Here is a 27,733-nt window from a genome sequence, read left to right on the forward strand (position 1 = left end):
AGCTGCAGAGTACTGTCCAATCACCTTTACTGAACAAAAATACCTGTGTTGCAAAACAGTCCCATATTTGTGAGTGATACCTAATAGCAGAAACAGCTGTATGTAGTTTGGATGTACCAGGCACAGTTTATGTCCCAGTGTTATTTTCTTCCCAGCTATTCTTTGCAGAGTGCTACCACAGGAATAGAGAAAACAAACCAGCATGCAGTGACAATTGTTGGGGCACAGGGCCACAGGCTGTCCCACCCAGCTGCTGGGGGGTGCTCTGCTCCCAGAGACTGTGGGGTGCCCCCTTCATTCCAGCAGCCCTCTGATATTCAAATGTTTCAGTTTCTTTTCTCTCCCCATCAGCAAGCGTTACTCTGGCCTGGGATCTTTTCCTCCACTGTTTTTGTTCCTGTACACTAACACATCTATCTTCCTATTTCCCTAACACACCCATCTTCCTACTTCCCTTCCTTCCAACACCCCTATATTCCCACTGCCTGAAAAGTGGATTTTTTTTTCCTCTCAAATCTCACTCCTTGTAAAGCAAAGGACTTTAACATGCAGTAAGCGGGGTAGAGATAGAACGGAGTAGCAGGACAAAATCGGTCTGGCTCAATAGAAAGGGACTTTATCATGCTGTTTCTGATTTTCATATCAGCCCATTTTTTTCTTCCACTCCCAGCTATATTCCAGTAACAACAAACTCAGTTTTTGTGAATTTAATGCCAGCTCCCACCACACTCCTAGAAGAGACCATCCATGTAATTTTCACACTTAGATTCCCTTCTGCTGAACCCCAATCCCCCTGAGAGAACAGGTCCCTCCTCCCCACCTCTGTTTACACGAGCACCTTTCCTTCTTCACGCTCAGCTCAGCCTGTGCCTGGGGTAAGACATTCCCCTGAACAATCCCACATGGAAATCTGCAAAGAAGCCAGGAGTGCTCACCATGGAGTGCTGTGGCCAGGCTGTGTGTGAGCCTCAGTGCTGCTCCTCTCCTGTGCTCTTTGTTCTCCTCAGGGCAGGCTGCTACCTTGCTGCCTGCTCTTTACGAAATAGTAAGAAGGCTAATTTTAGGGTGCTTCATCATGCTGCCTTGCAAAGACACAGTGTCATGTCAGAACCAGCAGCATGTGGCACCACTTGCAGCTATTTTATAAGCTGAGGTTCAGCCTGTTACCAAATCGGTCTCTGCAGGGCACAGCCCGCCCAATTATTGATGTTGTGTTCCTGAAGGATTGCATCTCAAAAATCAAAGGTCACTTTTGGCCTGACCAAAACCCAGTTCCATGACATGGGAACTGGTGTCTCGGCATCCATCTCTTAAACCAAAAAAACCCCAAAAGATTACATGGGAATTTTCGTGCTCAGTTAGCACCTGGCCTGCTGATCTGTTTACAACAGAAAAATACATGTAATAGTGTGAAACATCACTGCAATAGGAAGAAAATATGCCACATGTGGGAAGGGGCTGCACTCCCAACACTTTGTGTAGGATGCTCAAAAATGTTCAGCATGTTGAGCCCCAGGCTGCAGGTGCCTCAGCACTTGTGTGGCTGCTGCCAGGGCACAGGGAGGCACTCAGTGCCAGCTGCTGTGGGCCTGGGCACCCTGGAGCCACAAAGGGTTTGTGAATGCAGGAGCTTCATCCCCAGCACAAAGGTCAGCTTCTTTCCTTCGTTATAGGCTTCATGTCCAGGGCTCTTCCTCACCCTTCACTGCTTTTTCATTTTATTGCATTCATCCTTCTATGAATAGCTTTCCTTTGGCTATTTCAGCTGTAGTTTGTGGCCTGAGAGGATGAGGGGAGTGGGAGGGTTGCAGGTTTTTGGTTTTGCTTATCTTAATTTGAAGGTGTTTCCTCAGTTTTCCCTTTATCAGAGGCCTTGAGTTAACCACAGAACTGACAATGTCATCAGTTTAGTGTTTTTATAGTGATTTATGTTCACAAACAGGTAAAAAACTGTTCCATTTGTTTCAGCATCTTGCCATTAATTAATAAATGATTGGTCTTACTGGTAAGCACATTTGTGAGCAGGGTGAGCAGAGAGAGAACTACAACACACTGAGCTATGGGCATATAAAACACATCCTCTGTGTATATGAGCTCTCTGCATGGATACTGTGCAGAATCTAAGGATGAAATGTACAACTGAAATGGCATAAAAGGGTCTGACCATCCCTTGTTTGTAAGCCTATTTGCATTTTAAAGCCTTTTCTTTGTCTTTATCAAGAATATTCTACACAAAGGCTTCACACAAAGGTGGGTAATTTCTCACAGCAAAATGCTGACATCTCGAATTTCATGTTATCAGCTGTTCTGGACACCCAGTTCTATTTTCTGTGGCCTGTGACACATCAAAGTATAAAGCAAAGGGGTTTGAAATCCAAATTGAAGTTTATAAAGTATGTCCTGGTTGTTGCCAGGAGAAAATGGAGGCAGAAAGCAGAGTCTCTCTCTGTTACTAACTACACAGAAAGTTTTATGCCATAATAATGTAGCCTTCACAAACATTTATATTAACTGAAAGATGTTTTCTAGTAATTGAGCACAAAGGACATATTAGTTAACCCTAGACATGATTCTTTTCCCATTTTTGTATTATCTCAGTGGGGGATTAACTGGGTTACAATTTAAGAGCCACAATTGTGCTGACAGCTATCGCCAGGCAGTAGGCAAGCATTGCTATTTTAATAATGGCAGGGGAACTGAAAATAGGTTCCTGCTTGTTGTGACCATCAATAAGAAGACTGTGCAATTGTAACAGGAAACCCTCAGGGCTAAGGCACTTACAAGGAAATAAATTCCTTCCCTGAAGTTAAGCAGATTTACGTTTCTTGTTTTCACTGGACTTTGCATCTCTGAGGTTTTATTTGCAGGTGCTAGAAGGGACAATGGGAATTCTGGGGTGCAAGCACGCCACAGCTCCCCTGAGCAGTGCAGAGCCCCATTGTGGCAGGTTCACACATCCTCTGCCCCCACTGCCCGTGTGCCTTCAGTCCCAAGGAGGGCATCCCATGAGGTACTGAGGCATGGCAGCTAGGATATGGCTCCTCGGGCACAAAAAAGCAAATTTGCTATGATAAATGATAAGTGGAATAAAAATATGGCTCGTACTTTATTTGAAGACACACTTGAATTATTCAATTTACAGTAATCTGATGTTAGGATTAATATAATTCTTTAAAATAAAATAGCTATGTCTATTGCAGAAGGGAGTTGAATTTGTGCAACACTGTATGTTGTTTCGTGCTTTATATATTTTTTATTTAATGTGTTAAGCCAGTTATACCAAGTGACTTTTCCTTGTATAAAATTGTAGTGGGCATATAATGTTCTCTTCAAGTCCTTGGGCATATCCCCCCATGCTGGTCAGAGGACACATTGCACAATGAATGCCAATATTTAAAATCCATTTCACAGTGTAGTTATTCACAGATACTACTCCGGTGGGCTCACAAATTAAGGAAAAAGGAAGTTTAGAAGATAACAAATGAAATGTTTTCTTCCATTTGCTCTGTACCACAGCTCCTGCTAACCTTTCAGTCTTAGATGCAGAATGGCAAAAGGCAAATCACTCACATTTCTCCTTTAAATAGCAAAACCGGGCATTTGTTGCCCTGAAAAGTGCTGCATCATTTAGCCTGTGTCCGCTGTGCAGCAATCTCATTTTCCCTAAGTATGAATTTCATATTTCTGGTTTGGATCTTTCCTGATGAATCTACAACCACAAATCCTGAGGAGTCCTGGACAATCTTACCTATTTACATATACAAGAGTGTTTAACGGCTGGACCAAGACATCCCATTTAGTGGGATTTTGTGAAATGATTTCCGTTTCACCAAACACAGAACTTTCCTCACACACAGTTTGCAAAATCCCTTGCTGTGACGCGTGCCTGGTCCTGGCCTTTTTTCACTTCCCGACCTACATAAAGGTGGATCCTTCTGCAAAGAGGCTGCTAAATAAGGAAATCTCATTTGGATTACCAACCCGGTCCAATTACATAAATTGCAATGGATTTTCCTCCCAGTACCAAGCATAATACCAGGGGGAAAAAAATAAAATAAAAAGTTAAGAAATGTGTCTGGCGCGTAAACTTCTCCTTTAGCGGCTCCACTAGAGATACGTGTTCAGTGAGAAAAACCGTTTTCCGGTGCCCATGGTGGGCATGCACACTGAGAGAAGCCTGTGAGCAGGCTGCCACGTTCCGAACGCTGCATTTCTTTCTGGGGAGGCCGGGCAGGCTCCGATGGCCCGCGGGAGCCGCAGCCTGCTCCCACAGCCAATGACGCCTAATGGGAGTGTGGGGAACAGTCTGTTCCAGCATCCCCCCGGCGGATCCAGCTCCTTCCCACTCGCTGAGCTCATTCTTCTCGTGCCCTCAGAGATCGAGCAGAGGCTGCCGCAGATCAGGAATAAGGATCAGCAACACGCGCCCAAGTGTCTGGAGAACTCTGCGCGGCGGACGAAACTCGCCATACGAAGACCGCTCCTGAGGGAGCTATCTGCCCCAGAACCCGCTCCAGTTTTTAAATTCTCAGTTTAAAACCTGCCGTGTAACACAACGGCGGCTCTGTATTTTCGCGCTCACACTGTCCCCATGCCAAGAACGCGCACAGCTTCGGTCTTCGGAGGGAAGAGCCGAGCTCCGCGCCAGCCCCGCGCTCCCCGAGCACACGGGCAGGAGGGGACCGTCCCTCCGGGGCTCCGCGCCGCACTCTGCTGTCAGCTCCTCGCCCCGCCTCCGCACAGCCCAACGGCGGGAACCCAACCACGCGGTGCCTCCGAGCGCAACGTCCCCGTGGGGGCCCGGCCGAGCCCCGGTGACGGCTCCGCGCCGCGTCCCCGCCCCCGACCACGCGGCCGGGCGGGCGGTGGAGCGGGCGCTGCGGTCCCGCCCGCCGAGCCGGCGCCTGCGCGGCAGCGGCGGCCGGGCCCTGTCACCGCGCCCGGGGCTGCTCACGCTGCTCACGCCCCGGCCGTGGCCGGCGAGCGCCTGCGGTGGGCGGGCTGCGGAGGGCAGCGGAGCGCTTCGCTACCACCGGTGAGTCCCGCCGGGCCTCGGCGGAGCCGGGCGCCGCCGCCCTCGGGCCCCGCGGGGCGGACGGGAAAGTGGCCGGGGCCGCGCTCGGGCCGCGGGGCCCCAGGGCGGGACGCGGGAGCGGGGCGGGCCGGGCGGCGGCGCCGCGGGGCAGGTGCGGCCCGGGGCGGTTGGGACCAGGCCGGGCGGCGCCGCGCTCGGGCCGCGGGGCACGGAGGGGTCCGGCCGCCGCCCCTCTCCGCCGCCGGGCCGCGCCCGCCGCTCCCTGCGCGGCTCAGCGCGGCGGGCCCGGGGGCCGAGCCCCGCCGGGGGAACGCGGGGCCGCGGCGAGCGCCGGGCGGGCGGGGTCCCCTCACGGGCACGGCCTGAGCGCTCCGGCAGCCGCCGCAGCCCGCGAGAAGCGTCCAGGCGCTTCCCGGGCGCCCGCCCGCGGCCCGGGGCGAGTGCGGGGCTGCCCCGGCCGGTGCCGGTGCCCACACCGGGCAGCGCCCGCACGAGTACCGGGTACCCGGCCCTGGCCACCCCAGTTGGCTCTGATGGCCACGCACAGCGGTGGAAGAGTGCCGTGATTTGAGATCAAAGTACAGAACTTTGGCTGCTGGCTCTTAAATGATGCAAAACAAAACAACCCCGCCTTCTGTGGAGATACATATAGAGTTCAACAGAAAGGAGAACTTTTCTTATTTTTTTCCCCTGCTGGAGATGGAGATAAATCTCGACTGTAGAAATCTCGAAGAACTATAGTGATACATCTTTTCTGATCTCTTGTGTTGCAGGTTGAAGCAAGTCACCGCTCCAGATGTGTGACGTGTGCTGCTGCGTAGCTATGGCTTAACTGGAGACGTCTTGGTTTCGATGTCCCCTTCTGAATGTGGTAGGATATAGCTAGGGAAGTATTTGATCATGCCTCACCTCCTGAGATAGGTAAACAGAATGCAATATATTTTAAGCTGTTTGGCTGTTTTGGTTCGGTATTGCTTTAGGGGATTTTTATGCAGTCACAAAAATAAGTGTCTTGTTTATTGCGTTTTGTCTTTTGCAGAGAAAAATACTTTATCCTGTTGTGCTGGCAAGAATTCTGCCCTTTGGTGTACGTAACACTTAGATGTTAAGGGTTGGCTTGCTTCTCTGAGCAGTTAGGGATTTAGGTAGTTTGTACATGTTATAACCCTGCAGAATAATGGTCACAGATGAAAATTTCTCATTAGATTACATTGACTTTTAAATTGCTCTGAAAATGCAGGGAGACTTGCTATCATGGAAATGGGGTATAAATAGTAGTGAAAACATTGTCACCGATTTTTTTGTTGCAAATGAAAGAGAAGGGCAGCTTTGAATCCTTTCCAAAAAGGTACAGAGTCTGTCAGCACAAATACTGATAATTGTAATTTAGGGATTAGGGGTGTGGACTTGCTTGGGGGAGCTGGTGTACGTGGCCTGCTGCTACTGCAGAGTAACTGAAGCTGTAGCTGATTGCAGTGCAAGGCTGGGGACTTGAGTTTCAGCTCTTTATTTTCTTTTAAATTGTGAGTTCAGTTGACTCCTCGTTGTTTAAATGCAACGACTGACACAGCATGTTGCACTTTGTGTTGCATAACTGGATTGATCAGAGCTGAGCACTTTTTTCCAAGCTCTGAGTCAAGTGTTGTTTTTGGTGATCATCTTGAGGCCACGCACAGCCCTTGCTGGAGCTGTGCAACTCCTCAAGTAAAGAAAGTAGCCTGCACTGTCCCCTTGGAAGATAGCTGGAGTCGTTTCCACTGGCTGGGAATGGCTGCAACTGCAAGTTTGTATAAGTCTGAATAAGGGATTAAAGAAGTTCTACAAAGAATGGTATTTTAAGTTTTTGAAACAAAGTTATGCAAAACCAGTGACTTGCACATCTTAAAAGTTGTATCTGAAAGCATTTTACTGCAGAGTTAAGGCAAATCCTGTCCAAGAAAGCAAATCACACTCTTAAAAATTGTTCAGGGTTTGAATAAATTGGTGTAGAGAAAGTGAGCTCATGGATTACATGCTGTGTAGAAAGAAATGTAAATGCTGGGGACAATACTGAAAAATGTAAAATTTCCTTTTTTCTCAACAGCTACGCAGGAGGAATATTCTAGAAAAGTGAAGTTGGAAGATCTCTGATAAAAAGAAGTGTAAACATGTTGTGCTGGGGCAATGCATCTTTTGGACAGCTTGGATTGGGTGGAATCGATGAAGAGATTGTTTTAGAACCCAGAAAAAGTGACTTTTTCCTAAATAAAAGGGTCAGAGATGTAGGATGTGGACTGAGACACACTGTTTTTGTCCTGGATGATGGGACAGTTTATACATGCGGATGCAATGATCTGGGACAACTGGGGCATGACAAAGGCAGGAAAAGACCCGGTAAGTTTAGAAGTGATGAACTGTGGGGATTCTGTGGCGGGGTGGGTGTGGCTTTCGTTTTGTTGTGCTTCATCGGAGCCAAGATTGCCCAAGTGTCTGCATGGGGCAAACTCATGCCCAGCAGTTCTTCCAAGAATGGACATCTTGTTGACTGGAAAAGCATTGCTTTGTGGGATGGGTTCTGGTGAAGCTGGAAACATGGCAGTCCCCCCATATTTGTGCACGCTGTGCAGCTGGACACTGCCACTAGTTTTTATTTCAGCCATGGATGTGAGACACTCAGTGATGTTTTTACTCTCAAGGGGAGCTGAGCTGCTGCAATCCATGGGTTGGTGTTGTACTTCATGTATGGGTTTGGCTGTTGGAGTATGGTGGAAATGAGTATTTGGGATATCACTGCAGGGAAACGTGCAGGTTTTAGTTGTCTAATACATGGCGTACAGCAAGTCTGATGGAAGCAATGTTCTCTTTTTGTGAGAACTAAAAATAAAACTTTTGATAAAAGACTTATCAGCACAAGCAGCGCTACGGGGAGAGGATGTGGAGAAGCCTAAAGGATGCTGTGTGACACTTCTTTGGGCTTTTTTCCTTCCCACCTGTGTTTGGTGTGTGTTTGTGCTCCCTCCTAGTGCAGTTCTGAGCAGAGCTGGGTAAACATCTTGCAGGGACTGCAGAGGAGTGTGCACATGGGCTCCCTTCAGAGCTTGCATGTGAGTCATAGCTGGTGCTGAGAGCCAGGAACAGAGCTGCTCTCTGCTCACAGCACAGCAGACTGGGAAGGCTGACTGAGACTTGCTGCTAATCACTCCTAGAGCACTTTCACAACTTGCTTGGCTCAATGTTTGCCACAAATTTTTCAAATGGAAATGAGGTGTCATGGGGTATTTTAGTAGTTCTCCTTTACACAGAGTTTCAGTTTTCGTGCCAATTAAAGATTTTCTTGATTTTTTTTTTAAACTAATGTGGACTTCTATTGAGAAACAGTATGTGGATATTAAAACTGATAAACTTTAATCCTGTGCAAACATCTGCTTCACGAACATGAAGAGAAGCTCAGCATGTCATACTTACTCTGACTGCTTGTTGCCCACTTTGAAAATTTTGCTGAATTGTCTTTTAGTCTAAAGGTTACAATGAAAATATCTGACATTTAATTTGCATGACCTTTCATATGTAATGGACCTACTCGAATTTTTTTTTAACATGCTCAGACACATGAGGATTGTAATGTCCTCCCTAATCTTCCTTTCACCCAGAGGTTACTGATAATTCTGCTGAGTGTTGTTGTATGAAGTCAGAGCATTGGGACAGCTTCAGTTGCACAGCCCAAAGAGGCTTGGTATCTTTATAGATGGGTGGATGCTCTCTTTTAAGAGTGTTCCTGCTAACTGAAGATAATTTTGTTGCTGACTGTGTGTCTTTGCTGCCTCCTTGTCCCACTGCCTTTCTTCTTTCCTCCTCCTGGAGCTGTGCTTGCCACGGGCACTGCATGGCTGTTCCTTAATCCACTGGAGGCAGTCAGGCTGGCTGGTTCAGCAGCTGGGGGAGATTGCCCGAGCTGATCTGTGTGCTGGTGCCCCAGTGGAGGGTGCTTCCATGGCCTCTCCCACTGGCACAGCTGTGGCTGAATTGGGGTGGCAGCCTCTTCAGTCAGAGCAGCTGGATGGAATAAAAAGAACTTATATCTGCTGCCTGTGTCAGTTTATTTTGGAAGCTGAGTGCCTGTCGTGCTGCAGATAATGCGAGCTACTGTTGTGAAGCTGACTTGGGCTGGGCTGAGTTTAGAGTGCCCATAACATTGACAATACACAGGCTTTTCCAGTGCTGTGCCATTCTCAGGCTGGGATGGAATTTGTGTTTGAAAACCGGGAGTAAAATGTCCAAGCAGTCCCTTATTTAAGGGAACTGTTAAAAATTCCAGCCTTGATGACAGGTCCTGGTGATATTTCCCTGCTTTACTTATTGCTGGAATTGAAATGTTATTCTGATCACAAATCATAAGCCCCAAACCAAGCTTTGAGTGTTTCCAAATGCATTGGTGCAGGCTACTGGAAAAAAATCAGAGATATTTTAGTGTGTGCTTTTCAGAGGTGTCAGTGTGTGTCTAGAAAAATGACTCTTTAGGATCCATTTCCACAGTATTTTGCATTATAAAGAAGACATTGTGTAGCTCATTGCAAAATCAGTAGCTTTAGTCTGTAATTTGCCCTGCCTTGTTTTGCAGGCTCTTTCTTAATGATGAATAGGTGAATTTAATTTGCTGTGGTGGAATGTTTTCCTCTTACATAATGTCTACACGTGTAGTCATTTGACAGTAATCTGTTTGCCCTTACTGTTAATTGAGTTTCTGCACTCATTTTCAGATGGCAGCATTAGAAGGGTCCATCAGGATCGAGGTGCAGGTTTTGTGCACTTTGTGCATTGCTCCAGAAATACTCATTACCTGGTTACTTCAGGGTGTCAAATTTAACTCATTTCTCCTAGAATTGCATAATTGCATGTTTGTAATTTTAAATAAAGGGTGTTTCAGCAGAACTTATGGGCTTAGTTGATGTCTTAGTACTGTGTAAACTGTTTGGAGCAAGCCTAGCTTGTTAGTAGCTTTTATTTTTTTTTAACCAACTAATTTTATTTATTCCTTTTTTTAGAGCATGTTGGTGCACTGGATGCCCAAAATATTGTAGCTGTGTCATGTGGAGAAGCCCACACTCTTGCATTAAATGACAAAGGTCAGGTATATGCTTGGGGTCTGGCTACTGATGGACAGCTTGGCTTGCCAGGAACAGAGGAATGCGTCAGAGTGCCCAGGTTAAAAATAGTACATGATAATTTGCCTCTTTTTTTTAATAATGTGCTTAAATCACATTGGTTAAGCTATTCTGTTGTTACAGGTAAAGCCATATAAATATAGAAAATGTATATTAGCTATGACACTTGAATGCTGTGTGGACAGTTTCCTTTCTCAGAAACTCTTGTGAGAAATGTCTTACAGGTGTGCTTGGTTTGTTGCTTTTGGGATGGTTTTGTTTGTTGGTTTAATAGTCCTCCCCTAACAATGAGCCACTGGAAAAGCAGGATGGGTATTCTAAGAGTATGAATGCCATTTAAGAGAAGTTAAAGAGAAGTAGAGTGTTAAACTTTCAATTTGAAGAAGGTACATTTGCTGTCCTATCTTTGTACTTCAGTTTTCAGCCCAAAGCTTTTCAGCTGTGATTGAATAATACACCTTCTAGTTAAAAAAATTCATGTTGGCCAGGGTTGTTTTCAAATTGCCATAAGCATTGCAGCTACCTGAAGTCCACACACAAAAGTAACAATTCCTTGGAACCTTAGTAATTCATATTAAAAATGTTCTATCTGCATCCAATTTAAAAGCCACAGGCCCTTTAGAAATTTTTTCTCATCCCAAGTGGAAAGCATTGTTAGTTTTAGTGCACATGTGCATGTATTTGCAACTTCTTTAGAATATTGTGCAATATGTATTAGGTCTATAAACTGATTTTTTTGAAACTGGAAAGTAAGAATGAGGTTCTTCTTGTATTCTATATTCATTCCTCCATTCAGCTGTGTGAGATCGCCTTCACAGCACGTGAACCTCCCTGATTCTTCATTATGGACTTTTACAGACTTGATCTGTTTGAAAATAAGGCAGAACCTGACCTTAGAAGGTTTAGAAGAAAAGCAGTTTTTTTCAGGTTTTACTAATTAGCATCTAATTAAAGTTGGGATGTTTAGTACACTTCAGTAGAAAGGATTCACATTTTGTATATTACCCTTTATTTCATACCATGGAGTAAAGCTTAATTGTAGCTTAATTCTTTCTCTGTTTTCTTACTCCAATAGAAATATTAAAAGTTTATCAGAGATCCAGATTGTCCAAGTTGCTTGTGGTTATTATCACTCACTAGCACTCTCAAAAGGTAAGCCAGATCCTCCTGAAGTTCTGTGTAATTTCATACTGGGGAATTCAAATGTTTTCAAGATATATTTTATCTTTTGTTTTTCATTATTTAACATGCTACCACTTAGCACAGATGGGATTTCAGGTTGGTAGGGGCTGTGTAATTCAATGATGGAAGCTGCAATTTGAAAAACAAATGTAGAAACAGATGTTGAGTTGTGCTTTTATTTCTTCAGGGTGTGTGTTTATGTTGGGTTTTTTCTCATCATCTGGCTTTCATGTGACTTCCTTTTTATTTTGTTTCTTTTCTTGGTCCCAAATCTTTCACACTGGTCTGTTTTAACCTGTAACCTCAAGTTACTGAGGCTGGCAGGAGTGACTTCCTTGTGTGCTTTATTATGGCAAAGCCTCTGGTTTTTGGTGCTTCCATAGTTAAAATTCCATATCACATACAAGCCACCTTTAATGTTTCTTAACAATGTGGGTTTGAAATATGAGCCAAATAACTGTGGGGAGGTGTTCATTGTATGCTGAATGATTTTTTTTTCCTTTAAATCCAGTAGTTTATACTGATTATATGTGCCTGGGTTCTGTGTGTGACTCTTCATGGGTTCCTATTGAGCAATTCCTGTGCCATTATGAATTCCCAGGTGTAATTATCATTATAACCCAGGGGAATGCCTTTGTTTCAGGGCAGGCAGAGCTTTAGGAGTCACCCTTTGCCTGAGTTAAGATCTCAGCAGAGTTGTGTTGTCAAGTGTTTTGTTGGTCAGAGGTGCAAGAATGTCACAGGAATTTGTGATTTGAAATTTAAATAGTCACAGGCTTCAAGTACAGCATCACTGTTTTATTGCCAGGTCATGGGTTTGCAGCTCTGTTTCTGTCCTTGGCGTGGGCTGTAGGGTGTTTTGGGTTAGTTGTTAATATCAATAAATAAAATCTGAGCCCAGTACTCCCGAGGATGGGTTTCATTGTTTCCCCATCTTGATAAAACTGTTACTGGAAAGGTGGAGATGGGAGAGACATGGGAAGCATTTTGAAGGTAACAATGCTCTTGAAAACATTTCATGTCAGCAAAAGTAAATTATTTTGTGTTTGGGTGTTAATCTTTAGGATAGTAAATACCTTGGCAAAACATTGGTTGTTCAAGAGAATGTTTTATTTTAGAAGCAGTTTTAACATCAATAGGTCTTTGATTGTCATTCTTTAAAATGTTTTTCTTTGTAAATTATCAAATGACATTATACATCTTGTGCTTCAGTGATCATGTAATGAAGACAGTACTTAAAAATATACATCTCTTAAATTGTCTGTCAAAATTTAAGTATCTTACCTTAGAAAACCTTAAAAGAGGCTTTTGATTGGAAGCAGGAAAATTTTCCATGCAGCTTCAGCAGATGTCTGCATAAACATCTGTGCAGCAGAGGAGCTTCCCATGGAGCAGTGCCTTGCTTTGGAATAACCAAGCTCAGTAGATCTGCACTGTTGGAACAGGAATGTTAAGAGCAGTTTGGAAGGGTTTGAATGTGATTTAAATACTTCCAGTCTGATTAAGTGCTTGAGTTGAATGCCTGCAAATTACACGAGAATGCTCAGCTTCAGAAGTCAGTAATTTGTATGCATTTTCAAACTCAAAAGTTTTGGAAGAGTGACAGTCTGACTTTTAGCTTTTCTTACAGTGGATAAACATTGTATTATTAAACTGTATTAATTGTATTTCTTGGTTGTTTATTTTTTCCTTCCAACAGGAAGTGAAGTGTTTTCCTGGGGACAAAACAAATATGGCCAGCTGGGCCTAGGTTATGAGTATAAAAAACAAACCTCCCCACAGATGATTAAATCTCTGCTGGGAATCCCTTTTGCACAGATTGCAGCAGGAGGAGCTCACAGCTTTGTGCTGACTCTTTCTGGAGCCATCTTCGGATGGGGACGCAACAAATTTGGGCAGCTGGGTGTTAATGATGACACAGGTAAGGAAGCATTGCCTCAGGGCACAGAGGTGTTTTCCTCAGTGTGGTGGGAATGCTGACCGTGCTGTGCTGAAGCTCTTGCCTGCTTCACTTGTATTCTTTGCCTGTCACTTAATGGGATTGACTTGAAATACTGTGCAGTAGTTACAGTTTCAACTGAATTGAAGTGAATGAAATTGCTTGGCAAAAGCAGCAATCTGTCACAACTAATTGGTTGTCCTTAGAAGTCACATTTAGGCCATCTTCATATTTTACTGCCATTTACTTTTACATTCCTTTCTCAGGCCACTTTTGATAATCATTCACAATTTTTGGCTAACCATTTCCAAAATTTCCTCTGCTGGGTGGATGACCCCTCCACCCCTTGATTTGATTTTTATCAAATGGTTAGATTAGACAAAAAATTCTTTTTTTGGTTGCATTGTGTTACATGCACAGTATGTATTTCCAGAGTGACAGTGCTGTCAGGGTCCTGCAATACACACTTTAATAGTGGATAATCCATAGATGGTTTCATGAGTTCAGATTGGCTTACTGATTCATTGTTGTCAACACCATTTAAAATGGGGAAAATGGGTTGTAAGTAAAATACTCATCTGAACGCCTTAAAAATTGCCACATTCATGTAATAAGAAAATTACAATTATTTTTCAGAAATCACTGGAGACTTCAGTTGCTCCTGCATATTCTTTGGAATGTGTGTAAGCCTAGGTTTTTATGCAGCATCACTTCTCAGTGTCTTCATAGGGTTTCTTGCAGACATGTTAGCGTGCCTGACAGGTTTCAGGACATTAGCACTGACATTTTAAAGAATTGCCTTTGTGCAAAGTTGACAAAGTTGACTTGTCCTAGTGATGGAGGGAAGTTATGTTTGCTTCCTGTTTGTTCAGAGCTCCATTCTGTCATGCAGTCAGTAACATGAAAATGTGTATAAATTTACTTTCCAAAGAAGCCCGACTGACACTGATGCCAAGAAGATTTTTTGCCTTTTTTTATCATCTACCTTCTGTGTATCCTCAGTGTTCTTAGCATTCCTTAAGCCTGATAAGTTGGCATAGTGCTGGGATTGTGTCAGGCCAGGAGGCCAAACCTCCTGAAGGCCTCATGGCAGGAGGCTGGAGAACCCTCCGCTATCTTGGGACACCCCTCTGGAGCACACCCTGTAAAACAGAGATTTGGCCCATGCAGGGTGGAATTCCACACGTGGGGGAATAGCCCAGCATTCACCCAGGCCTCCCATTGGGGCACCCTTGGTAGAAATGCTGATTTGTAAGGTCTGTAAATGGCATAGGGGGTCTGTCATGTGTGTGCATTGCAGCACATTCACCTTGGCCAGTGAGGATCCTGATTAAACACTGAGGTAAAACCCCTTATCCCTCAGCTGGGTCTGGCTCTCCATTTTTGGGACCAAGTTAAAGGTATCAATACCAGCTTACAGGAACGTTTTAAAAACATGAAACACATAAACAATTCATTTAAAACACAGAAACAATGTAAATTTATCTTTTCTCATGGCCAGTGCCAGGTCTAATGTAATGTTCCATATTTAGTTGTCTGTGTATTGACACATGATCCTGTGCTAGTGAAAATGAGGGCATGGGCCACGAAGTTTTTCAGTGTCATAGTGCCTGTTTTATTCTGTAGTAACACTTCCATCTCCAGGATCCATAAACTCAGTCGTGGTGATTGTGTCATGCTAACAAATTTAAACTGCTTGCTTGGCTAGAACCAAATTAGAATAAATAAGCAAAGTATATGGTTTTTGATTTTTATTGTCAAAATAAGTGACCTTTCTGTGTTCAACCTTTCAGACAGGTATGTTCCTACCCTGCTCAAGTCCCTGAGAAGTCAGAAGGTTGTTCATATATGTTGTGGAGAGGATCATACTGCTGCCCTTACAAAGGTACAGAACTTAAGGATATGTTTATGCTCCAATTTTTTAATGCTTCCATTGAAGGAGAAGATGCTACCTGAACAGGAAATAATAAACCAAATTCTAAATAAAATTTCTTGTAAATTTATGGGATTAAGCTGAGGAAAGATTGGAAGAATGGTTAAATATTTGAAAAAAATTACTAAATACAAAAAATCTTGCATTCTAGATGCTGCTTTTCCTTTTTCATGCATAGAAGTTAACTCCAAACTTACTTTAAAGCTGATGGGCTGGGTTGAGGTACTGAATGTACTGTGAATGTTTGCAGAGATTGCCACCCATGTGCATGGCTCCAGTGTCCCTGCAGAGCCAGGGGCTCACACACCTTTTGTAGGCAGTTAATTAATTAATTAATATATTAACCAACACTTTTAATGTTTAAACCAAAAATATTTTCAGAAATTATACACCTTACCTCACAACAACTTTGAAACTGTGTGTGTTTGTGTGTGTGAGCATTCTCCAAGGCCTCCTGAAGCTCAGAAGAGCCTGGCACTGTTTGCTGTCCTGCCTCAGTGCCTGAGGCTGTTGGGTTTCCTCAGTGCAGTTCTGGTGATGGCTTCCAGCTGAGGGCCTGGCTGATGCAGATAGATGTGAAAGAAACAGAGTCACAATTTCAAAGCATCTGAAAATGGCAAGTTTCAGGGTTGTTGTGAGGTAAGGTGTACAATTTCTGAAAATATTTTTGGTTTAAACATTAAAGGTGTTGGTAATTTCTTGATTAATCAAAAAACTCTTCAAAAATGACTTGCCTCACAACAATGTTGAAATTTCTGGTTTCTTATGCTTTGAAATATTGAGGCTATTTCAACCATACTGTGTCTCATCTGCTGAGCAGGGCAGCTTGCTGTTGGCTAATCACTTCAACATTTGTAATCTGAGTTTCAAAGCTGAACTATACTTTTAATAGTGGGAGTTTTTTCATCAAGAAAACTGGAAAAGAGGGAAAATAAGGATTAGGATCTGTAAATGACACAAGTTAATGGCAGGACTGTTGTATGATAATAAGGGAATTAGATGAGTCTGATTTAACATGAGGTAATGTTTCATAGCTGTGCTGTGTTTTCATAACTCCAGTTAACTTGCAATTCTTCTCTGTCTCAGAACCCTGTTCATTTTGTGTCCTTTCCCTGCAATGCCAAAATCACCAGAAAAGATTTATTAAACCCCTATTTCTGTGGAGTTTCTTGTTCTGAGATATATGATCATATTAATGTAAAATATTTATTTGTTTAGGAAGGTGGGGTTTTCACATTTGGAGCTGGAGGCTATGGTCAGCTGGGACATAACTCTACTGGCCATGAGATAAATCCCAGGAAAGTTTTTGAGCTCATGGGAAGTGTTGTCACACAAATCACCTGTGGCAGGTAAGGTCTATTCTGTGCTAACCCTGTGACTCCTACACATCACTTGTTTTATGTAAACTTTATATCTGTTGCAATGTGAATTGGGGGTTTTCTTAGCCTTTGTGGTCAGGGAAGACAAAATAACCCCTAACAAAAGATATTTAGTGATGTTTTGGGGATTCTAAAAGCATCGATAGAAGAGCTGAAGGAAGTTGTATATTTGAGAGGCTGTGATTTTCTAAACTGGCAGTGTGAGCAATAGTGTGAGCTGTGAGAGTTTGTTGCTGTCACTTCATTTCCTGTTGAAGAACAAGTGTGTTTGGGAAAGTACAAAGTAGTTTACACAAATTGCCAGCTGGTTCTTTACAGGGCTGTGATGGGAGAGGGGGAATCAGGATGGGAAGGGAAAGGAGGTGCAGGCAGTCTCTAGACATTCATTTCTGATGTGCTCTAAAGGTCAGCCAGGGGCTGGGCACTGCAGCTCCATTCTGGGAAGCTTTCCATAGAAAAGGAGGGTGCCTGTTGGAGTGTGGATGGAATATTGCCAGTGGCAGGACCTTTCACACACTGCTGAGCCCAGGCCTGCTCCAAGCTGCTTGCAGTGCTTCGGTTTGTGGTACTGAATTCTCTTTGCCCTAGGCAGCACACCACTGCATTTGTCCCTTCTTCTGGAAGAATTTACTCCTTTGGACTGGGAGGCAATGGGCAGCTGGGCACAGGGACCACCAGTAACAGGAAAAGTCCCTTCACAGTGAGAGGAAACTGGATTCCCTTCAGTACTCAGTGCCCAATGAGCACAGGTAAGCACCAGCTGATGCATTTACTGCTTGGTTGCCTGTTCCTTTTGTAGTGGCTTAAAATTCTTGACTTTTAAACTGATTATGGGCTGTAATCATTTTTCCCAAACAGTCTGATTGTGCTCTGGGTTCCTGCTGTAGGAATTGCAGGCCTGTGGCTGTGGGTGGGGACCTCTGATAGCACCAGACCTAGAACTTACCTCAGGGAGAGATGGTCTGGACCATTGTGTCATAAACTGGTGTTTCAGTGTGTTGGATCAAGGTTCTGCCACAAGGGAACCTTTCTGTAACCCAGTGTTGATTGCAGTATCTTACTCACTTGCACATTTTTATTCCTCTTGCAGACAGTGAGGAGTGCTACTGTGTAAAGAGAATTTTCTCTGGTGGGGACCAAAGTTTTGCACACTACTTTTATCCACAGGTAACAAATTAAGTGTAATTTGGTTCCAAAGCTTGTGAATGTTGGATTTTAGTTTTTTAGATGCATTTTGATGTTGAAGGTGCATGTGAGTGTATTGTAAAGTTTGTTGGAGCAGTGTGGAAGCAAAAGGCACACGTCATGGTAGCAGCTGGAGGACTTGGATCCAGTTAGTGTGTGTTAGCTGGCAGAAATCATGTGAGATTGAGACTTTTTTGGCATAAGCTTTTTTCTTGATGGATGAATGCACTTCTTTTCATGTCATAAGGGAAGAGTTGATTGAATATTTGAGCTCTTTGCTCCTTGCCCAGTCCTCCTCATACCTCCATTTTAATGTACCACAGTGGCAAGGAAACAAATGCAGCTTTTTGCTAAAAATTGCTGCTGGTGACATAGTTTGTTATGTCAGTTTTATCATAGTCTTAAGGCTTACATTTTAAAGTAACAAGAATTGATCTGTTTAAATTCTGCTACCTAAAAGAGTCTAGAAGGACTTTACAGTAAAAGTGGCAATGTGGAAGTGTGATGGAAGGAAAATGCTGTTGGGGGATGAGTTGGGAGATAAAATAAAACCAAGGTGAAGATTCATGGGACTGTTTCCAGTACAGCTCAGCAGATATTAGACCATGGGGATTAATGAAGCATCAAGAGTTCAGTATGTAGGGTGAAAACTAATTTGGATACAGGGGAAGGTGGATTTCAGTGGGGAAGCATGCTTATGAAGAAAAACTGAGTGCAGGTCAGCAGCAGTGCTTTGTGCTCACAGCCTGTTCTGGGTGTACAGAATCAGCAGTTTTTCTAGGATTGACTTGTTGCATTCTCTGTCTAAATTCTGATAGAGTTTTAACCATTGCTGTATTTGAGAGAAACTCGCTTAGCAGGTGTAAACTGGAAGATTGCTTATAATAGAGATTCAAAACTTGTCTATTAAACTTTATGTGCAATTTTCATAATTACTAGAGTAGTTTCTGGCTGACTAATTGAGGTGAACTGGAGACTGTATGAATGCAGTTATTGTGGCTTGTTCTGTACAGAAGGTATTAGCAATAGATGAACTTTGATGCTGCAGAAGTATCCCTTTAGAACTCTTTGTTTTGGTAATTTGTGTTGAATCCTTCCTTAGTTCTGTGTGTACTGTACCCCTGGGGGTTGTGTGTCCCTGCCATTTAGGGGGCCCAGCCAAAATCCATTTTGGGCTGCTCAGTTCCCTGAGTTGTTTCCTTTGGCTGGACAGAAGGGAAATGGCAAAAGTGTTCCTGGAGCTGATGCAGTGGGATGGGATCAGAAGTGCAGATAGTCATTGTCACACTGAGTCAGCTCAGTGGTGTCAGATGGCACCCTCAGGAGGAATGTTTTCTCTTGGTAGTTTCCTCTTGGTTTTGGTGCTATTTGCCTTCTCTTTTTGAACCAATGCTCCTACTGAAAACAATGATCTTGCTTCTTCTCTTTACTATTACAGCTCTTAGTGGAATTCATTTTCTATGAGCAGCACTTCCCAATGCAGCTCCTCTGACAGGCAGGGCATGTTCACAGAGGCATGATCATCCTCAGAGGGGCCTGGTGGCAGTGGGGTGGAAGAAGATGTGTCTGGAGAATGGAATGGCTCCTTTGCTGTGTGCTCTCAGCCTGGCAGGGAGCTGAGTGGCTCCTGTGGCTGCAGGGGAGGGAGATGCTTGCTGCTCTCATCTGAAGCTCAGTTAGTGCTCATCACCGAGACAGGTGATGTGTAGGGAGCTGCCATTTAGCAAGGTGTGTGAATTTACACCTAATCAAGCTGGTTTTATGTATGCTCTGCTTTCATAGGGAGGCAGAGCTGTTAAACACAGAGTATTTCACTGCAATAGTCTGGGTAGGCAAATTGTCAGCTAAGACAGCTCAGCCTTGGCTGATTTTTCTGGAAATCAATTCTGTGTGCCTGACTCTTTATGTTTTCTTTACAATTTATTTAGAACATGGTGCCACCAGATGATTTTAGGAATCCTGACCTTTTGAAGCAGATCTGGACTGTGAATGAAATGTTTATTCAAAGATTGCTGAGTTTCCCATCTGGAAGACTTCCTGTAGAGATAGCTAAGTAAGTGATGGAAGGGACAGGAGTGGTCTTTGGTGATTCTGCTTCTGAACTGAGCATTAGTGGGGCTTTGGACTATCTGTAATTACTGATTTTGGGACGTGCAGAGCTCTTGCTGTGCTTTCATTGTCGTGCTTGTTGAGTAGTTTAGATCCTTGAGACTGTGGCATCTCTGCTCCAGTGTAGATGATTATACAAGATAAATTAAGTATCTAATTGCACATTGAAAAATAGCAATACATCTAAAGAATATGAGAACGACTCAAAGATTATTGCTTCTATTTTAATAAAAGAGTATGCAGAGCAATTGAATGCAAGACTGGCTGTGATTTGAGTCTTGAATGGAAGTTTAATCTAGTATTGCTTAGTCACATTGGAGTCATCCTTTGCACAATCTAATTCATTAGGGATTAAATACAGGGGTTTTTATTTATTGCAAATGCTGATTTTTCAAAGGAAAACCAAATGTAACATTTCATGTGACCAATTTCAGTGAAATTGATGGAACGTTCTCCTCTGCTGGGTGCCTGAATGGGAGCTTTTTGGCACTGAGGTAAGTGGTGGGTAATTCCAGGGCAGTCCCTTGCGTGGGCTGGTTCACATCAAAGTCTCTTTGTGTGATTTTCTTGTGCTTTTCTTCCTGGTTTGTTTCTTAGTTGTTTCTAAGGCCATATAAAACATGGAAGTCTGATATATTTTAAGTCCTTAGTGGGTCTAAAAGTGAAGGGATTAAAGTCTTGAGTTGCTGAGAGCACAGGATTGAGTCTTTCTGTTTTTTCCCTTCCTGCAGCAATGATGATCATTACAAAACCAGTGCTAGATTCTCAGGGATTGACATGAATGCTGCTAGACTACTCTTCCACAAACTCATACAGCCTGAGCACGCTCAGATATCACAACAGGTTTGTGCTGTGTGTTTTCTTCACATTTGGGATTATCTTTCTGGGTTACAGCTCTCCAGAAGTACTTCTGTTGTGCTTGGTCCAACCCTGTAAATGGATTTATTTACTCAATAATGTATTGACTGCAAATGTGTGAAACTGTGTTTTGTTGAGACAATTAGGTGATACATCAGCATATTCTATTTTAATATTTACTGTCATTGTCTAAATGTATAATAGTTTTCACTGAAGCTCTTAATTATTGTTTTCTAGATTAGTTTTCACATACATGAGGATTTGTTTAAAATCTCAATTGTATTAAAATAAACAGAATTTTCTGATGTGCTGTAGGTGGCAGCTAGTTTGGAGAAGAACCTTATTCCCAAATTGACCAGCTCCTTACCAGATGTTGAAGCTCTGAGGCTGTATCTCACTCTACCAGAGTGCCCACTGATGAGTGATGAAAACAATTTCACAACGTTAGCTATTCCTTTTGGAGCAGCTATTCTGAACCTGGAAAAAGCTCCTCTGAAAGTTCTTGGTAAGAAACTGAATTTTTACTCTTAAAACTAAGGATCTGCAGATGAAAATGTGCAGAAATTCCATCAGGGAGACCTGGCCTTGGCAGCACCTGCTGTGTATTTACAGTTGCCTGCAATTCCCCAGTGAGAAAGTTAAGGCTCAGCATTGCTTGGTGTAAGAAAACACTTATTCTGTTGCTTCAGGGTGAGTTAGCAGGCCATCCCTGTGAATTCATCTGCTATTGTAGTTTTTGGACTGATGCCATTTGGGAGGAATTAAACCATGTAGCTCAGTGTAATTGATATGTGTCTTTGCTCTTTAAAGTGAAAATTATGTGGTCAGACAGCTAACAAGCTCTAAGCAATTTACAGAAGTGTTGCAGAGCAGATGTTAAATTGTCTTGGTTGTGACTACAGCACCTGTTCTGAGCTTCTGAGGCAGTGGATCTTTTCTTGCTGGTGCCAAGATGTGGTCTTCAAATATGCAGCTGGGAATAGCTCTGGTTTTTTAACTCTATTTCTTTACACTTTCTTGTTGTGCCTCAGCTGAAAGAAATTCAGCTTAAAGAATTGGTTTTGGAATATTTTGCTATTAATTGGTGTCTTTTTCAGAGGGTTCTTTCATTTCCCTCAGTTATGCTTTGCCTTGTAATCTCACTTTGGTTTTTTCAGTAGTTTTTGATGAGAGTAAAGAAAAGCAAACTGACAGTTTTTTGAGCTCTAGATCCTTTTCCATCGTTTTCTGTTGCTCTCACTACTGTTCCCCTAAGATTTCAGGTTCTGATCCATCTTTTCTTATCAAATGTTACACTGTGACACTGTCTGGATGAGCAGACTTCAGGGGACTTAGATTTGATGTGTAACAAAGCACATTTGTTGTGCTGCAGCTTTCTTTTCAGAGTCTGCAGTAAGTGCTGCTTGTGCTTTCTAGCCAGACATGTTTCTTAGTTAAGAGATGACATGGCAGTGTGTGGCAGTGACAGGTACTAAATTTACGTGTTCACCATGTGTTGGCAGAAAATTGGTGGTCTGTGCTTGAACCTCCCTTGTTCCTGAAGATCGTGGAACTCTACAAGGATGTCGTGGTGCACCTTCTGAAGGTGTGCAAGATGGGCATTCCCCCTTCTGACAGGAGAATCCTCACCAATTTCCTCCACACAGCCTTCAGAGTTCTGGAAATCCTGCACAGAGTAAGTTTGTGGTGTTTGTGAGCAGCTCCTGGGCTGCTTGGCTTGGTCAGCATCTCTGTGCTGGGCACTGGGTGGAAGCTGAGTTACTGATCGGTGTGAAAGACCAGAATTGCACCTACAGAAATATCTGTAGCTGTTCCATCTGGGCCTATGAATCATTCATAGGGATTCTGGGTTCCAGTCTGACAGGATGATGATGGAATTAACTGGTTTTTGGGAACACAGAGTTACCCAGTCCTTTGCTTCTGTGTGGATTAAAGTGAGAGGGGAGAAAAAGGGGTGACAGCTCTGGGGTATTTTGCAGATATTGAGTATCTGGTGGTTTGGAGAGGGATGTGGGAGGTATTTGTGAAAAGTAGGCTTAGATTATCTGAGTATAAGGGCAGGATCTTTATAACTATCTTGCTGCTTTGCCAGTTAGCAGTGCTTGGGAAAAGAAGTGTGTAATAGGAAAATGGGGATGCTTCTGGGTTAAAATTGTACTGTAGACACAAGCCCCTGTACAAAGTTACTTTTCCCACATCTCTCTTTTCTTAAGCTTATTGCTTTTAGATGGAAACTGTTCCTCTGCTCACAGGTAATAGTGTTCATACTATAACTAAGACTAGAGTTCTTAAATCATAATTCTTAAACCTGTGTGAATACAGGAACAGGTATTTGTGTATTTATTCCCTTGTGCACATGAATGTGTGTATTATCACTGTTCCTCTGAGGTGTTTCAGAGTGGCAGCCCTGTTATGCAATAGTGCAGTTAATTGTATTTTCCTTCACTCTTTGATGGGATTTTGAATAGTCCATGTATCCATGTTTTTAACATTGTTTTTTGCTTTCTTGTAGGCACTGTTGTTTTTCTAGAATGGTTTTGGTAGCTGGGTATCTGTGGCTGACGTATGAAATGCTTGAAAAACATGGAAAAATATCCCTTTGAAAGCTAATAAAAAAATAAATTGCACTTCCTTAGGTAAATGAAAGAGGACAAGTTATACAGTATGACAGATTTTACATTCATGAGATACAAGATTTGATAGATATCAGAAATGACTATGCCAACTGGTTCCAGCAGCAGGTGTTGGGAATGGTAAGTTGTGTTGAGTTTCATTTGGGTTTTTGTGGGTGTTTTCCTCCCATGTTTTGTGTTTGTTTTATCCCTTTTAAGAAACCCATAGATTCTCTAAGCCTGGGGATTTTTTTCATAATTTTTTAAATTTTTTTTTTCATACAAATACCTTCAGAGATGAGCAGTGCTGAGCAGACTGGTGTCAGGTTCTGGCTAAGGAGGAATTGTTAGGAAGGTGTTTTTCTCCTGGGGTGTCATTCCTAGGACTGACACTGCTCAGCATTTGAATCTGTCAGTTAAAATTCAGAATGCTCTCACTGAACACTTGCTGTGTCAAAAACGTTGGGAATGTAAGAATCCACAGCAGGAGAACATGCAGAATAATCTGAATTGCCACATTAGACAGGTCCAGTCAGTGAGCAGGCTGCAGCTCCCTTGGGTAATGAGTGCAGCAGGAGCTGCAGGGGCAGATAACTGATGGAATTTTCTACTTGCAGTTTAGCAGCCACAACTGGGATAATTAATTCCTGCATCTGTAAACACAGAGGAGTGATAAGTGGGAGCAAATTAATGACTGTGCAGAGAATTAGTGAGTTGGATAGGTTTTTGCACAGTTCCTTGACTTTAGCTTTGAAAGGATATTGTAAGTAATTTAAGAAGTTTTCTCTAGCCACCCATATTTTATTATTTTGCAACAGTACCAGCAGATGTCATTAATTAATGTGTGGAAGTAAACATTTTAAGTGTGTAATTTTGTGCATCCAAGCAAACATGGTGCTTTGGCAGCCCTGTTTTTAAAGACTGATAAACAGGGTGATGAAAGACAAGCTTGTATTTAATAAATGAATTCGAATGTTTATGGTTAATGTTTATTTCTCAGTAAACCTTCTCTTGGGGGGAAGCAGTAAATAAATATTTTTTGAATTCTACATCAGAGATGAGTAATTAATGCAGACACTAATGCTGCTTTTTCATCTTAATTGTTGCTACCTTTGTGCAAATGCTGTCATAGGATGTCAACCATGGATTAACTGAGGTAAGATTGGATGCAGTCTGATTTCTTTGGAAGAATGTAAGGAAATCAGAAATGTTAAGGATTGTCTGCTGTGTTCTGTTGGGAGTAAGGCTTCAAATTAGCCATGGCTGTAATCTGAAAAAAATTTTGTGGTGCAAAAATATGTAATTGTACTGCAAATTTGGAACAGCAGTTGGAAAAAAAGGGCTACTTCTGTAGCCACTAGCTGCAATGACAGTTCTGAAATGAAAATGTGCTAAGTGAGAGTGTTGTTTGTGCCTGGCTTGATTGAGTTTTGTTGGGGGTTTTTTTGTTTGTTTTTGGCTGAAGTACTAAACAATTAAAAATCTACCTAATGTTCCTAAGATGCTTTGGTTCTGCATTGATAAAAGTCAGGGTTGAGTTCTCTTTCCAGTAAAATAGATCTGTTCAATGAGTGCTGCTGTAGAGGTTTTTTTAACCAGGATTGTGGCTTTTGAATGAGCTGAGCTATGACATGGTTCTTCTCATTGCAGTTAACAGAGGTTCCTGTTATAATTTGCACATACCCATTTGTATTTGATGCCCAGGCAAAGACAACTCTCTTGCAAACAGATGCAATCATACAGATGCAGGTAGGAGGCTCTGCTTTTTTGGTTCAGATTCATTAATTTTTTCCCCTGAGTTGGGGACCCTGGGGGTTCCTGTTTTCTTTTTGTTTGGTTGGTTGGTGGTGTTGTTTTGGGGGTTTTTGGGGTTTTTTTGTGGGTTGTTTGTTTGGTTTTTTGTTTGTTTGTGGGTTTTTGGTTCTTGTCGTTGGCTTTTTGTGGTGGTTTTTTTTTTTAACTCTGTGTAATTTCTCCCCCCTAAAAATCAAGGATCTAGTTTTAATCTCAGGGTGTGCACACAATAGAGGGGAGTGGGGTTGGGATCACATTGAAATTAGATGTTTTGTACTTGCCATACATTTCCAAGGAACTTCTTTTCCTTTCAGTAGTGAGATGGTTTTTGTATGTGTTATCAGCCCACAGTATAGGTACAAAAACCCCAAACCCACAACCCAAACAAACAAACATAAAACATAAAACCCCAACACCTCCCACAACCAGGGAACAGCCCCACCTCCCATATGAGCAGACTTGGAATATTACCTTGGTCATTGATCTGAGTCTGAAAATAACCAGATGATTGAAGTCATGCTCAGGTAATGGGCTCGTGTAGGAAAATATTACCTTGCTAATTAATAATAAATGTCCTTTATGTGCCTTTAAAAATGGATGTGCACAGTCAGTAACCAACATTTGATGGATTCAGGGAAATGCTCACATTAAATGTTTCTATTAACAATATTAAATAGCATTAAAACACACAAACTCTCAAGAGTTCTCTGTCGTATTCAGAACATTTGCAACAGCATTTTCTTTTTCAAACAATTTTAATACAGGAATTATCATGCAAGTTAAATGAATTGCTTTTCATGCTGTGAATTAGATTTTAATGTATGTTTGGTTTCATGCCAGATTTATATTTAAACAGCTTACTCTTCATTAGGATGGAATGCAGGATCTTTTTGCTTCCTTTTGTTATCCAAGGTATTATGACTGGAATGTTAAAACCTGAGTTCTTACACTTCCCTGAGAGCAATGGGTAAAGGAAAAATATTTCCTAAAGTCAAATACTTGCAGAGAAAAGTTGGGCGAATTCAGTAGTTACTGCCATCTGCATTCTGCAGACAAGGCTGCTGGCCAGGTGGTACTGACAGGAGCTTTTCACTTTGTTTTTCTGCAGATGGCTGTGGATCAGGCCCACAGGCAGAATCTGTCTTCTCTCTTCCTGCCAGTGTTTGAGTCTGTGAACCCCTGCCTGATAGTGATGGTGCGGAGGGACAACATCGTGGGCGACGCCGTGGAGGTGCTCAGGAAAACAAAGAACGTGGACTACAAGAAGCCCCTCAAGGTATCCCAGGACACTGCTCAGGGTGCTGGGAGGGTGCTTTTGGGCACCTTTGGACACTCTGTCTGCAGTTCAGGGCTCACTGAGTTGTGTGTTTCAGGTGATTTTTGTAGGGGAGGAAGCCGTCGATGCTGGAGGCGTTCGCAAAGAGTTTTTCTTGCTCATCATGAGGGAGTTGCTAGATCCCAAATATGGAATGTTCAGGTACTACGAGGAGTCCAGGCTGATCTGGTTCTCTGATAAGGTAGGCTGTGGTCTGTATTCACTCATTTTACCTTACAGGATTTATTATTAATAATATATGAACATTGTAGTTTGTGGTGGTTTTGTTTCAAGAGTAGGAGCTGAAGCAAGTATTCTCAAAAAAAGTTAAATTTTTTTGGCCAATGTTAGATCAAAACTTCCCTCATTCCTTGTTTACTCTTTACTGGTTGTCCCCAAGCCCTGCAGATTTTTAGGAAGAGGTAGCCAGAACAAACTGATTCCAAGGGCAGGGTGCAGAGACAAATTCTGGAGGTGGCCTGAACAGGGCTCCCTGTGTGCACTTGCATTTATGGGTGATGGTGCTCATGGAATTGTGCTTTATTGGAAGGTTTGGTCCCTGACTTTTGAGTCATCTTTCAAAGAGCACTGACTGGGGTGGCTGGATCCCAAATACCTGAATATTTACATTCCCACAGTTGTGCTTAAAGCCTTGGTAATTAATTCTGAGGGTTTCAATAGTGAGCTCTTCCCTCTTCCTCCCCAGAATAATTTATTTTTTTAATTGTCATCTTAAACCACAGAGCTGTGCAATAGGAAGTGACTGACAAAAGCAGAACCTTAGTGCAGTCTGGGTCCCCTGAAACACAGGATATGTTGCAGCTCAGCCTTTTTAATTTTAAGTAGAAAGGATTCTGTTCCCTTGGATTTCAGTCTCAGCTGGTTAAACTTTATTCTGTTTTCCTTGGTACTTAGAGATACATACATATTTAAAGAAAATAAGAATTAAATTCACTCAGATTATACTGTACTGTACATTTCTTCCTGCACTCTGCAAGGTTAAAATAACTTCTTTGTTTTAAACCATTTTGTCTGTTTTCTGTTCTTAGACCTTTGAAGACAGTGACTTGTTTCATTTGATTGGTGTTGTCTGTGGGCTAGCAATATATAATTTTACTATTGTAGACCTTCATTTTCCTCTGGCTTTGTACAAAAAGCTATTGAATCAGAAACCATCCCTGGATGACTTAAAAGAATTGATGCCAGATGTTGGCAGGTAAGCAAGAAAGAAAAACGGGTGTTGGTAGAAAT

General features: G+C 42.6%; 1 protein-coding gene across 3 annotated transcripts in view; it reads left to right on the forward strand.

Moving 5' to 3' along the window:
- Positions 1–4,907: 4,907 nt before the first annotated feature.
- HERC4 (HECT and RLD domain containing E3 ubiquitin protein ligase 4) overlaps positions 4,908–27,733 on the forward strand; it is a 28,623-nt gene continuing 5,797 nt past the window's right edge. Inside the window, exons 1-21 of one of the 3 annotated variants that reach the window (XM_064717515.1) lie at positions 4,908–5,035; positions 5,809–5,956; positions 7,119–7,408; positions 10,057–10,216; positions 11,252–11,328; positions 13,058–13,279; positions 15,091–15,182; positions 16,449–16,579; positions 17,198–17,358; positions 17,700–17,776; positions 19,723–19,847; positions 20,338–20,397; positions 20,635–20,746; positions 21,077–21,266; positions 22,264–22,436; positions 23,398–23,514; positions 24,506–24,529; positions 25,024–25,122; positions 26,276–26,443; positions 26,541–26,684; positions 27,532–27,698. In XM_064717515.1, the coding sequence (XP_064573585.1) occupies positions 7,183–7,408; positions 10,057–10,216; positions 11,252–11,328; positions 13,058–13,279; positions 15,091–15,182; positions 16,449–16,579; positions 17,198–17,358; positions 17,700–17,776; positions 19,723–19,847; positions 20,338–20,397; positions 20,635–20,746; positions 21,077–21,266; positions 22,264–22,436; positions 23,398–23,514; positions 24,506–24,529; positions 25,024–25,122; positions 26,276–26,443; positions 26,541–26,684; positions 27,532–27,698 (2,525 nt within the window). In that variant the 5' untranslated portion in view covers positions 4,908–5,035; positions 5,809–5,956; positions 7,119–7,182. The remainder of the gene's footprint in view (positions 5,036–5,808; positions 5,957–7,118; positions 7,409–10,056; positions 10,217–11,251; positions 11,329–13,057; positions 13,280–15,090; positions 15,183–16,448; positions 16,580–17,197; positions 17,359–17,699; positions 17,777–19,722; positions 19,848–20,337; positions 20,398–20,634; positions 20,747–21,076; positions 21,267–22,263; positions 22,437–23,397; positions 23,515–24,505; positions 24,530–25,023; positions 25,123–26,275; positions 26,444–26,540; positions 26,685–27,531; positions 27,699–27,733) is intronic. The other 2 variants (XM_064717516.1, XM_064717517.1) reach the window with 2 other exon arrangements.

Source organism: Zonotrichia leucophrys, chromosome 6 (genome assembly GCF_028769735.1).
Source record: "Zonotrichia leucophrys gambelii isolate GWCS_2022_RI chromosome 6, RI_Zleu_2.0, whole genome shotgun sequence".
NCBI lineage: Eukaryota > Metazoa > Chordata > Aves > Passeriformes > Passerellidae > Zonotrichia > Zonotrichia leucophrys.